The 12733-nt window shown below is 57.7% G+C and overlaps 3 protein-coding genes across 6 annotated transcripts in view; 2 read left to right on the top strand and 1 right to left on the bottom strand.

Moving 5' to 3' along the window:
• SGSM1 (small G protein signaling modulator 1) overlaps nt 1-284 on the bottom strand; it is a 41261-nt gene extending 40977 nt beyond the window's left edge. For all 3 annotated transcript variants that reach the window (XM_071572096.1, XM_071572093.1, XM_071572094.1), the window contains exon 1: nt 202-284. In XM_071572096.1, the coding sequence (XP_071428197.1) occupies nt 202-283 (82 nt within the window). In that variant the 5' untranslated portion in view covers nt 284. The remainder of the gene's footprint in view (nt 1-201) is intronic.
• A 1683-nt stretch (nt 285-1967) lies between these two features.
• On the top strand, nt 1968-9773 carry LOC139679831 (sodium-dependent serotonin transporter-like). Of its 2 annotated transcripts, XM_071571921.1 has the most exons (13): nt 1968-2196; nt 3906-4040; nt 4145-4364; nt 4535-4673; nt 4897-5031; nt 5724-5827; nt 6097-6224; nt 6304-6416; nt 6616-6747; nt 6846-6945; nt 7157-7257; nt 8774-8941; nt 9198-9773. In XM_071571921.1, exons 1-13 carry the CDS (start codon nt 1977-1979, stop codon nt 9276-9278), a joined length of 1776 nt encoding a protein of 591 aa, XP_071428022.1. In that variant the 5' UTR covers nt 1968-1976; the 3' UTR covers nt 9279-9773. The 2 variants fall into 2 exon arrangements, with proteins under 2 accessions (XP_071428022.1, XP_071428023.1); XM_071571922.1 differs by lacking the exon at nt 6616-6747 and having other exon boundaries at nt 6304-6417; nt 6811-6945.
• Nucleotides 9774-10605: 832 nt separating this feature from the next.
• On the top strand, nt 10606-12556 carry C17H12orf76 (chromosome 17 C12orf76 homolog). Its single transcript, XM_071572002.1, has 2 exons — nt 10606-10770; nt 10855-12556. The coding sequence occupies exons 1-2, from the start codon at nt 10680-10682 to the stop codon at nt 10938-10940; spliced, it is 177 nt and encodes a 58-aa protein (XP_071428103.1). The 5' UTR covers nt 10606-10679; the 3' UTR covers nt 10941-12556.
• The last annotated feature ends 177 nt before the right edge of the window (nt 12557-12733 follow it).

The raw sequence follows: 12733 nt of genomic DNA, 5'->3' as shown, positions 1-12733 counted from the left end.
ATACCAAGCAGTTAAACCACTCAGAGAAAATAATGGTCAGTGACAGAGGAAATGGTTTTATCTATTATTTTTTACAGTTGCTATGGCACCAGCTGCCTCTGTTCTGTCATTTATGCTTGAGCTGGTCTTCGGTCAGGGTGTTAAACCCTGCTCCCCCGGCACACTCCACAGGCAGATCACACAGCAGCAGGGATTTCTTACCTTCATCCCAAAGCCTGGGACAAGGGCAGCCCCTTTGGCAGCCCCTGCAGCCCCCACTGCTGAGCACAGCCTTGGCTTTCATCTCCACACCTGCGTCGAAGGAGCGGGACTGGAATCCACAGCTCTGCAAAATCCCAGGAGTGACACAAATCCGGCATAAACCGCAAGAGATTAACTGTCCCTCACCTGTGTGCTGGGGCTTGGCTCAGGCAGAGCTGCACTGGGGCTCACAGAGCGGGGGCTGATGGAGGGGGGTTCTGCCTGGCTGTGGTGGGATCCCCCCAGCCTCTGCTCACTCCCCACCCAGAGCAGGGATCTCCCTGACACCCTCCCACCCAACCCCTTTACTTGAGGTAAAGCCTCATCACTCCTCATAAACTCATAAGCAGAAAACTTGTATTTCAAAGCAGAGGTGTCACAGGAACAATAATTTTGTGATAAAGGAGCAATAATTTGGAGTTTCAGAGCAGAGAGGGAGAAGCCTCTGGAAAGCAGCCCACCTGGCGTGGGGATTGATGGGGTGTGTAGATGTGGCACTTGGGGACAAGGGTTAGTGGTGGCTTTGGCAGTGTTAGGGGAAGAGTTGGACTTGATGGTCTCAGAGGGCTTTTCCAACCTCAATGACTCCATGACTCTGTGATTCCATTCCAACAGGCCAGACAGCCAGGTCAGATACAAAAAAGTAAAGGTGTTCTCAACAAGAGGTTTCTAACAGGTCTCCATGCATGTGCCTGAGGGATTAACAGTGTCCAGAGGCTTCCCGTGCCAGGCAGACACCGGGCAGAAACCGGGCAGACACTGGACAGACACCAGACAGACATTGGACAGACACTGGACAGACACTGGACAGACACCAGACAGACATTGGACAGACACCAGACAGACACTGGGCAGACACTGGACAGACACTGGACAGACGCAGCACAGCTCTGTCACGTCATCACAGCATTCATTGCAATCAAATCTGCTCCTCAACTGTCCCAGGGCAGAGCTGTGGCTCTGGGGGCATTGCCATCCCCTCCTGGTCACAGCTCAGCTGCCAAAGTTATTGCACTTTCATGTGGCTCATTCCCAACAACTCACACCCCAGGGAGGCCCAGCAAGCCCAGGTGGATGAGGTGACCTCTAAACACCCCTTCCAAGCCAACCATTCCATGATTCCTGAGTTTCCCTGCAAGAGCCAACAATCACCTCCTCCAGTGGGCCTGGTGTCATCACTTGCAGAGTGGTAATAGCAAAACACCAGGAGAGAAAAATGGATTTTTCAGGAGGAAGAAGGAAACACCGTCCTGTTTTACCAGCCCAGCCCCAAAACACAACCAGGAGGTGCTGAGAGGACGGGACCCACAGGGGAGGCTGGTTCTGTGGGGTCAGGATGGTCCTGTGAGGTCAGGCTGGTCCCCACAGGGCAAGGTTGGTCCCCACGGTGTGAGGCTGGTGGTCCCCCCAGGTCAGGCTGGTCCCCCGAGGTCAGGCTGGTCCCCACAGGGTCAGGCTGGTCCCCACAGGGTGAAGCTTGTGGTCCCCCCAGGTCAGGCTGGTCCCCCCAGGTCAGGCTGGTCCCTGCTGGGGCTGTTCTCGCCTCCTGCCTTTGATCAGAGCGTGGCTCTGCTTTCCCTGCCGCCTGCTCTCCGTGCCGTGGGTTTGCAGCGGGAGGTGGGGAAGCGCAGTCAGCCTGACCCTCCCCTCCTCGGATCTGTCATCAGCAACAGAGAAATCCTGCCCGGCCCCAAGTTCCTCAGTCTGAATCCTGCAGGATTTGCTGGGGCAGCAGGATGGCGGAGCAGCCCTGCCCCGGTTCCCCTGGCAGCCCTGCCCGTCAAGGCACAGCCCCCTGCCAGGGTAACCCCCCCAGCCCCGCACCCCTGAGCCCCCAAACCCACCCCAGGGACAAGTGGAGCAAAAAGATGGATTTCCTCCTCTCAGTCATCGGATTCGCCGTCGATCTGGGCAACGTCTGGCGGTTCCCGTACATCTGCTACCAGAATGGAGGGGGTAAGGACACCACCGGGGTTATTTAAGTCTTCTTTTGGAGAAAAGACATCTTTTTTGTCATTTTCCATTTTTCCTACCCTGAAAAACTTGCTGTTTCTTTTCTTTCTTTTCTTTGTCTTCAGCTGCTCTGCCCCAGACAGGGCAGTTTAGAGACCGACCCAACTTCTCCTGACATCTGTCTGTGTTCTGCTTCTGTCTTTCTTCATTCAAAATCCTCCTCCATTCCTTCCATCCTCCTTCCCCAGTGTCCATCCCTTGTTCCTTGGTGTCTTTCCCTCCTTTCCCAGTGGGGTTAGAGGTGTGTTAGCAGCTCTAGAATCACAGAGGGAAAACTAGTGTGGTCCAAACTGCAAAAATGAATTAAGATCTGCAAATTTTGGAGTGGGAGGTTTGTACACTTTATGATCATGGGACCCTGAAAAGCTGTTCTTTGGGATGGCTTGGTTTAAAATCATCCTGATGAGCACCCGACCCTCCTGCCGTGAATCGTGGCCAGTAGTGCTGGACCCCACTGGTCCTGGGGGTTTCAGCCTGTGAGGGATCAATGGAAGGTGAAGATATACATGAAGGAAAAAACCTTCAGTACATGACAACTAAATAAATTGCTTCAAATGGAGCAGGGTGGAACTCCCCCCTCCCATGGAAATCAAAAAGGAGGGATGAGAATTTTGTGCTGTTTGGAAAAGCACAGCAGATTTAATTGCCAAAGTCGGCTGTTGGGGAACATCCTCTACTGCTTGGGAAAATTAGAAAGAGATAATTATTTCCATACTCAAGGCAAAACTGTGGATCCCAGGTGTCCACGCTGAAACTGTTATTTGTGAGTTGCTCCTGGGGGACTGGGAGCAAAGCTGAGCCCCTCTGTGTGGCTGTGGATCGTGTAGGGGGTCCCAACCCACACACACAGGAGGTTGGGGACTTCAGGCAGCAGCTCTGGGGGGACACAGCCACAGGCCCTGTGGAATGGGAGCACTGGGATGACCAGTGCTGGGCTCACCCACAGTCTGGGAGCTGCCTGGAAAAAACATGGCCCCATGGGGTGAGTCCTGCCAGGCAAATGGGGGCAATGCAGAAGGGTGCTGGGGGTACTGGAAATCCTGAGAGTGCTGGGGATACTGGGGGTGCTGGGGATGTCTGGAATACTGGAGATGACAGGGAAATTGGAGGTGCTGACGGTGCTGGGGATGCCACATCACATGCACACAGAGGACTCTCAGAGAGAGGAGCCGTGGGGGTTAAATTAACTAATCCCAGCAGAACCCAGAGAGGAGCTCCACTTCCAAAACCTCCATGGGGTACAAGTGTAGCCCTGGTAAAAATGAGGCTGTTATAAATAATGCAGATAACAGTGTTAATTATGTGTCTTGGGGTGGCTGTGCATATTCAGTGGGATTTTCTCCAAAACTCTTCCAGACCTGAGGGGTGCTAGATGTTCCCTCCCCTGCACCCCAGTGGTTCATGTAAGCTCTTTGTACCCAGCCAGCCAGTGAAGGGTGGCACGCCAGCGGGGCAGTCCTGAGCAGCCCAGGAAGCTGGAATACCAGGCAGAGCCTCACATCCCTGAGCCCCAGATCATTTCCAAAGCATCTCACAAACACAGCCAAACCCAACATGCTGTGCTGGGGCAGCACCAGGAGGGAGGAAGGTGGCAATACCATGGCCCTCCCTCAGCAGCCTGGGGGTCACCATGCTCTGCTCCCACCCTGCAGGAGCCTTCCTCATCCCCTACACGCTGATGGCTGTTTTTGGGGGGGTGCCCCTCTTCTACATGGAGCTGGCCCTGGGGCAGTTCCACAGAACAGGTGCCATCCCCATCTGGAAGCGCATCTGCCCCATTTTTAAAGGTAAGAGCTCCCAGCCCAGGTGCCAGTGCAGGGGAGTGGGGCCGTGCCAGCAGTGCTGGGCCCACAGCCCCATCCCAGGGCTGAGCTGCTCCCGGCGTTCCCAGGCATTGGCTTTGCCATCTGCATCATTGGCCTCTATGTCTCCTTCTACTACAACACCATCATTGCCTGGGCTCTCTACTACTTCTACTCGTCCTTCTCGGGCACCCTGCCCTGGGCAAGCTGTGACAACCCCTGGAACACCCCTGACTGCACCAACTACTTTGGCAGCAGCAACGTGACCTGGACCAACTTCTCCAGGTCCCCTGCTGAGGAGTTCTACACGTAAGTCCACGGATGTGGGTGGTGTGTCAAGGCTGCGCATGTCCCCATGGAGGCACTTGGGTCTGCTGTGTGGGAGCAGGAGGCTGTCAGTGGGAATGCTCTTGGGGAGCTCAGGGACTGCCTGCCTGGGGCTGAGCCTGCTCCCCGGCCATGGGGATCCCTGTCTGCAGGAGGAAGGTCCTGGAGATCCAGAAATCTGGGGGTCTGTATGACATAGGGGGGATCCACTGGCAGCTGCTCCTCTGCCTCTTCCTCATCTTTGCCATCGTCTACTTCAGCCTATGGAAAGGGGTGAAAACCTCTGGGAAGGTAAGAAGGGCTCCAGCACCAGCCCTGCCATGACATGGATATGACAGAGTCTTGGGCAGGAGGGATCCATCACCTGGTGGGGTCTTGCCACTCACCTGACTGCTGGAAGAGGGAATTTCACCTGGCTCCAGTCCCTGCCCCTCAGGGCACCCTGATCGAGCTGTGCCAGTCACAGGGGGGGTTTGGTGTTCGGTACCGTGGGCTGATGGCTGTGTCCTCCCAGGTGGTGTGGGTGACAGCCACCCTGCCCTATGTGGTCCTCTTCATCCTGCTGATCCGGGGGGCCACCCTGCCTGGAGCCTGGAGAGGAGTTGTCTTCTACCTGCGTCCAGACTGGGGCAAACTCCTGAGCACCGCAGTGAGTGTGTGGCGAGACCCTCTGCCCTGGAGATGGCAGTACCAGACCCCCTCCCTGGGACACCCTCTGCCGCGGGGATGGCAGCACCTGACCCCCTCCCTGGGACACCCACCCACCCCTGCCCACAAGTCTGGCCCTGACACAGGGCGATGGGACCCTTGTTCCCACAGAAACAAGGTGTCCTGGACAGCCTCTTGGAAATGTAAATCCATAATTGAATCACCCATCTCATTTTCACTGGGTTTTGTTTGTGCTGGGCTCCCCCTGGCCTGACAATGGGCTTCCTGTGGGTAATTACCAGGCAGCACTTGAGAATTCTCATTAAAGCTAATGAGGGCCGTGCTGCCAGCACCGAACCTGCTGGGCAGGAGTGAATATGGGGGGCTTGGGGCTCCCCTCAAGTCCATCCCCCTACAGGCATGGGAAAGTATAGGTGACACTGCTCAATTCTGCTGCTGCAACCCCCAGGGTGGATATGAGCTCCCTCCACCCCATGAGAGCTTCCTGGCTCCTGGGACACCTCCTGGGGGGATGTGGCAGGCAGGAGATCAGGTCTGGACACATGTGCCAGCACAGCCCCATCCCTGTGCCATGGGGTGTCCACACCACGGGTACCAGGGGTCACCTCCCACATCCATCCCAGCCCCAAGGAGCCCCTGCCCTGCCCATTCTCCTGTTGCTTCTCCCACCAGGTTTGGGTTGATGCTGCTGCACAGATTTTCTTCTCCTTGGGCCCCGGATTTGGAGTCCTCCTTGCTCTGGCCAGTTACAACCATTTCCACAACAACTGCTACCGGTGAGTCCCAGAGCTGTGGGTCCCAACAGGCACAGGGGCTGTGAGGGCACAGCTGCCAGGGGCACATCCTGACACCTCCTGGTCCCCATGGCCACATCCCAGCAGCTCCTCCTGGTCCCCACGGCCACATCCCAGCAGCTCCTGGTTCCTGTGGCTGCAGGCTGAGCATCTTTCCCTGTTTCACTGATGGTTTTGGTGTGAGAGACCAGAAAGGCTGAACTGGGGTGAGGGCTGATCTGGAGGGGGTCTCCCTCCTTTCTGCCTTCCAGGGATGCTCTCATCACCAGTGCAGTTAACTGCCTCACCAGCTTCCTCTCAGGCTTCGTCATCTTCACTGTGCTGGGCTACATGGCTGAGATGAGGGACGTGGAGGTGGAGGATGTCGCCAGAGATAAAGGTTCTCCTCCCTCCAGCAGCACCTTCCCACCCACAGCCCGGGCAAGGGGACAGCCAACCAAGCCAGTGTCCCCTCCTAGGGCCAAGCCTCCTTTTCATCACCTACCCTGAAGCCATTGCCAACATGGTGGGATCCACCTTCTTTGCCATCATCTTCTTCCTAATGATGATCACGCTGGGGCTGGACAGCACAGTAGGTGCCTCTGGGGCACAGGATAGCCCAGCCTTGTCCCCAGCAGGGTGATGGGGGAGAAGATGGGACAGGATTAGACAGGATGGGATTAGATGGGATGGGACATGCCCACTCTACCATGCAGGGAGTGGACTTTCTTGGGGAGCAGGACTGTCCCCACATCCCATGTCCCCACCCCACACCAGCATTTCCTTTTCAGTTTGGGGGCTTGGAGGCCGTGATCACGGCCGTGATGGATGAGTACCCCCAGGTCCTGGCTGGACGACGGGAGCTCTTTGTCCTTGGCCTCATCACAGTCTCTTTCCTGGGCTCCCTGAGCACCCTCACCTACGTGAGTACCACCAGAACAGCTCCATTCCTGACCCCCACACTCCCACGGCTTCACCCCTACGGGGTCTGCAGCCTCCCTCCCTCCTCATGGTGCTCCAGGGGGGAGCCTACGTGGTGAAGCTGCTGGAGGAGTTTGGGGCTGGCTGCTCCATCCTGGCAGTGGTGCTCCTGGAAACCATAGCTGTGTCCTGGTTTTACGGTAAGAAACTGCCTCTGTCATGGAAAACACCTCACAGGCACCTACACAGGTGTGTAACCCTACACAGGTGAGTGAATCCCAGGGACTGAGGGGCAGCCTGTGTGTGACTCCTGGGAAGGGGATAGGGATGGCATGTCCATGTGTCTATCAGTGTCCCTGTACTCACATCCCCAGCAGGTCCCTGGGCCCATGACAGCTCTCTCCTCTGCAGGGATACAGAGGTTCTCCCACGATGTCAAAGCTATGCTGGGCTTCACCCCGGGGCCGTTCTGGAAGCTGTGCTGGGTCGCTGTCAGTCCTGCCCTGCTAGCAGTGAGTATCCATGGCCAGAACCACAGACAGCATCACTACCCTCTCTCTGGACACCCCTCATGGCAGCCACTCTCCCCTCTGCTGCCCAGCTCCCTGTGCCACGGGTAACTCCCCTCTCACTCACACAAATGAGTGGAGGGAGGACCGGGCTGTGGAACCTCATGCCAGCCTAAAACCGCAGCCTAAATCAGCTTTGCGGGGGTCAGAGGAGGCAGAGACAGCTCAGGCTGCAGTGGGATCAGAAGGCTCACCCAAGACAAAGCACTTGATTTTTAGTAACAGCTTCACTTTTATCTACTCCTGTATCCAACATGCCAGCACACTATTGGTCAGCAGTTCAGCTCACACACATGGAAAGATTCTACTGGTTACAAGGCATCCACATTATACAGGGGGCTCTCTGGTCCTTAAGGACGCATTCATCAGTCACCTCAGACCTTAAGAGACACAGACACACTGTCACCCCCACAGCTGGCCACGGGTCCATCTCCGTGCACGGGGCTGGATCCTCCCCTTTGAAATGCCAGCTCCGCCCGGCACTTCAAAGGCTGCTGTTGGCAAGAGGCAGAGGGGTCTAATCTCACTGGATCTGCAGGAGAAGAGGCCTTGTGAGGATTAATTATGGCTCTAAGTGCTTTGCCCTGGTTATTAAGAGAAGAGCATTATCATCAAAGCACACAGCAAACGCTCTTGTTTCACACAGGGCCTCACAGCCTTTGCAGGCCACTGTCTCATGGGGGGTCGTTAGACAGAGACCCCCAGCCCTCACCCTGTGAGGGGTGGAAGGCTGGGAGGTGTCACTGACACATCCATGCTGGCCTGTTGTGGTTGGAACAGGGGGAGAAATGGGATGTGGGTGGTGTTAATAGAATCATGGAATCACAGATGGTTTGGGTTGGAAGGGACCCTAAAGATTATCTCATTCCACCCCCTTAACCTGGTAACCCTTGGGTTGAGTCACCATCAGTGCCAGGACTGGAGAGATCATGGAATCATTTGGGTTGCAAAAGCCCTGTAAGATGATTGAGTCCAACTATTATCCAGCACAGCCAAGGCAACCACTAAACCATGTCCCCAAGTGCCACATCCACTTGGCTTTTAAAACTGTCCAGGTCCAGCTGCCCCAGGCAGCTGCCCCAGGCAGCTATGCCAGGGCTGGACAACCATTTTGGTAATGAAATTTTCCCTAGCATCTAATCTAAACCTCCTCTGGCACAACTTGAGGCCATTTTCCTGTTGTCCTGTCACTTATTACACTTTGGAAAAGAGCCTGACCCCCACCTGACTCCACCCTCCTCTCAGGGAGTTGCAGAGAGTGAGAAGGTCCCTCCTGAGCCTCTGTTTTTTCAGCTGAGCCCTCCCAGGTCCCTCAGCCGCTCCTGCTGCTCCAGACCTTTCCCCAGTTCCATTCCCTTTCCTGGACACGCTCCAGCATCTCAATGTCTTTCTTGGGGTGAGGGGCCCAACCTGCTCACAGGATTTGAGGTTTCTCATAAGTTCACTCCACTCATTACAGTTCATAGTCATCAGTTCCCTCCTGGAGCAGCCACCGCTGACCCTCTTTGATTACCAGTACCCCGAGTGGAGCACCTTGGTGGGACACCTGATCGGAGCATCGTCCTTCATCTGCATCCCCTTCTACATGGTGTACAAGCTCGTCTGGACACCAGGGTCTCTCAAGCAGGTCAGGAGCAGGATAGGCAACCCCATGGCCCCTGGGTGGGGTAGGGTGGGCAAAGACACTTGCTCATTTCAGCCCGAGACCAGGGTCAGGGAGGTGGGCAAGTGGTTTACGTGTTCTCAGCATCTTTGTTCACGTGGCAATTAAATTCCACTGGGAGAGCTGCCTGGGAAGGGCTAAGAGGAGGGTAGCTCCATGGCAGGAAGGAAAAACCAGGAAGGAAACCCACTGTTTTTCCCTCTCCTGCTCACTCCCTCAGCGCCTCGCCGTCTGCATTCGACCGGAGAAGACCACACGAGCCCGCCGGGCAGAGGGGCTGGGCCTGGCACCTGTCCTGTAGTGCGCACGGCCAGGGGACACGGGGATTGGTGGGGCAGCAGGAGGGCAGCTGCCACTGCCCCCCTCACCACGGGCTGCCCCTCGTGTCTCCCGGCACCGGCGGCAGCTCCGCGGTGTGCCCGAGCATTCCGCTGGAAGCGACACGTCCTGGCAGCCTGGAGCCCGTTCTCACTTGTGCCAGGAACGCCTGTGATCCACAGCCCGGAGGACGGGACCCACCGCGGGGAATCCCGTGATCCACAGCAGGGAGGACGGGACCCACCGGGGAATCCTCTGATCCATAGCAGGAAGAATGGGTGGCTGGCAGCCAAACTCCCGAGGCTGGAGGAGAACCCTGACTCCTGGCACAGCCAGAGGATGGAGATGGCCACGGCCTGGCATCTCCCGGGTGGGAGCAGTGCATGTCTGTAGCTGTGCCGTGAGTGCCGTGGAAAATAAAGCTGCTCCCAGTGCTCGGAGGGCGAAGAGCCGGAGCTCGGCTTTCCTGGAGCTCAGGGCTGGGCTGGGGGCACAGCGGGGGCTGCACTGTCCTGACACACCAACACCTTGTTCTGCTGCAAAGATCCAAAGCCCAGCGCAGGCACTGCCGGACCCCGGGGTGGGTCCCGGCAGGTGCTGCCCCAGCTGGGCAGGTCGGTGCCTCCCGACAGCCCATCCCGGCCGATCCGGGACATCCACAGACTGGCAACCCCCGGCATTTGGAGAAGGAAAGACCTTTATCTACCCCGGTTTAAAACCGAATTCTGGGTCGGGGTGAAGCAGCCCTGGGCTGGTGCGAACCAGCGACCTGCCGCGGGTTCCCCATGCAGCTCCAGGGCTCCCAGTGCCGTCCCGGGGCTCCCAGTGCCGTCCCAGTGTCCCCAGTGCCGTGCCATTGCTCCCAGTGCCGTCCCAGGGCTCCCAGTGCCGTCCCAGTGTCCCCAATGCCGACCCAGAGCTTCTAGTGCAGCCCCGCCGTTCCCGGCCCTTTGGGGCCCGTGAAACACGTCCAAGCACGTGCGTTAATCCGCGCCGGAGGCTGGGGGGGTACAGGATGCTTGGGGGGGGGGGGGGGGCACAAGAGGGCACCCGGGGCTGGGGGGATTCACCCGGGGCTGGGGGGGGCACACGCGAGTCCAGGGGACGGACGGAGCACACACGCGGGTCTCCCCCACCCGCGCGCGGGGCGCAACCGCCCCATTGCCAGCCCCATTCCCGGTCCCAGCCCCATTCCCGGTCCCAGCCCCATTCCCAGCCCTATTCCCGGTCCCATTCCCATCCCAGCCCTATTGCCGGTGCCCGGAAGGCCGGCCCGGCCGGGGCGGGGCGGGCGCAGGAAGGGGCCGGGCCGGGCCCGGCACACAAAGCCCGGGGGGTCGTGGGGCCGGGGCCGCTGGGGGTGCGCGGTGTCGCGGTTGTCGCGATGGGGCTGTCGACGTTGCGGGGCTGGGCGCTGTCCCCGGGCCCGGCGGAGCGCAGCCGGCCCTACGCGGTGCTGCAGCACCAGAACCTGGGTGAGGAACGGGGGGCGCCGCCGGGTCTCGGGGGTTAGTTTAGTGATCGGTGCTTAATTAACGCTGGCTCTCTCCCCGCCGCAGTTCTGCTGGGCAGCATCCTCAGCGCCCTCCTGCTCACCATCATCCTCATGGCCGTGTGCGTGTACCGACCCGTCCGGCGGCGGTAGCGGGGGGACCTGCCGGGCACCGGGGGATGGATGGATGGGATGGATGGGATGGATGGATGGGATGGATGGATGGATGGGATGGATGGATGGATGGATGGGCACTGCATCCTGCGGGACCCGCCGGCACCGAGGGATGGATGGATGGGCGCTGCATCCCGCGGGCCCCTCCCGTCCGTGCCCACCGTCCCGCCCCTGCTCCGGTCCCGCCCGGTTCTCCCGGTTGGTACCCAGGCCGCCGGCGATGCCCGGACGGTGCGGGGGTGGCCTTTGGGCCGCGCTGCACCGTGTGGCTCCATCGTGACGGCGCCTCCAGGCTCTGGAAATCACAGCCCATCCCTCAGCACACGGACTCCTGGAACTCCCGGCGTGTCCGCAGCAGACCCGGCTGGCTTTGAGGAGGGTCCGGAGCGACGCGCCCTCCTCCCACCTGGCAGCGTTCCGGCGAGGATGGTGCTCCGGGATGTGCTGCAGAGCATCCCTGGGGCAGCACACGGGCATCGTCCCAGGAGCAGGTCCCCGTGCTCGGTCACACCACAGCCACTTCTGCTTTCTGATCATATCAGTCCTTGTTTGAACGCTGAGTCCTGGGGGCTGGATGGAGCTCGGAACAACCTGGTCTGGTGGGAAGTGTCCCTGGCGTGACAGGGTTGGAACAGGATGAGCTTTGTGGTCCCTTCCTACCCAAACCAATCCAACCCAGTCCAAAGGCCAAGCTCAGTGACCCAGCACAACAGTGGGGCAGGTCTGGCACGTGAACACCAGAGCATGGCCCCATCCTGGTGTAGCTGTTCAGGGCCAGCCTTGCCATTCCCAACGTTATTTGCTTTAACTCTTGCCTAAATAGCCCCAAACAGCTTCACACCAAACCAGCCCTGCTGAGCCCCTTTGGAACCAGGGTGAGGGTTTCCAGTATGTGCTGGTCACTGTGCTTCTGGAAACAGGAGCCTCCAAAAGTCTGCAAGCCAGGCAGGTGCTGGGACCTGCCAGGCTCAGGCTCTCTGCAAGTATTTGAGCTCCAGCCAACCCCATTTATGCGTTTTCAGTAACTAAATCCAAGTGTTTACACTGAATCCCACTCATACAAATGCTGCTACTTTGTTTTGCACTGCTATGAGTAGTAACTGGATTTTACTAATTATTACTTTGGTATTTAACACAGGGGTGTTTTTCTTAGTAATTTATTTAGTGTTTTAAAATGTAACTTCCAGAACAATTGTGTTGTCCTGTTCTCTAACCCTTTGTGCTGCACCCTGAGGTGTTTTCCCTCCCCTCTGAAGGACACCAACTGTTGGCACTGAATGGGGGAATGTCTTTGCTGCTGCTCTGTTGGTGAAATGACATTGGGAAGCTCCCCTAGAACAGATGGAGTTCTTAATCCAAGTGAAATGATTGTGAGGAAGCAAGGCAGCACTGTTCTATTGCTTTCTGCTCCTTTTTTTGCTCACTGATTCCTGTATCCCTGATTTTTCATGCACTGTAAAGCCTGGCCGGAGCTTGTGCTGCTCACAGAGGTGGGTGGTGTTCCCTGGAGCAGCATTCCTGTTTGCCTTCATGCTTCACTCCCTGCCCTGCCTCTTTGTACAAATAAAGAGCTCAGTAAACAATCCAGATCATTTATTCATGGATGTGCTGTGTTAGTTCTGGGCTGTGCTGGACAGAGGGACGAGGCTGCCCCAGTCCCACCTCTGGTCACCTACCAGTCCCTACCCTGTTTCCAGCAGTGAGGGAATGGATGGCAGTGCTGGGGAAAGTTTCCATGGATGTTTGTTCGCAAGGAGCTGTTAACAGGACAG

Source organism: Pithys albifrons, chromosome 17 (assembly GCF_047495875.1).
Source record: "Pithys albifrons albifrons isolate INPA30051 chromosome 17, PitAlb_v1, whole genome shotgun sequence".
Taxonomy (NCBI): domain Eukaryota; kingdom Metazoa; phylum Chordata; class Aves; order Passeriformes; family Thamnophilidae; genus Pithys; species Pithys albifrons.
Note: the sequence above shows the minus strand (reverse complement) of the source record. Positions and strands in the feature narration are given on the sequence as shown.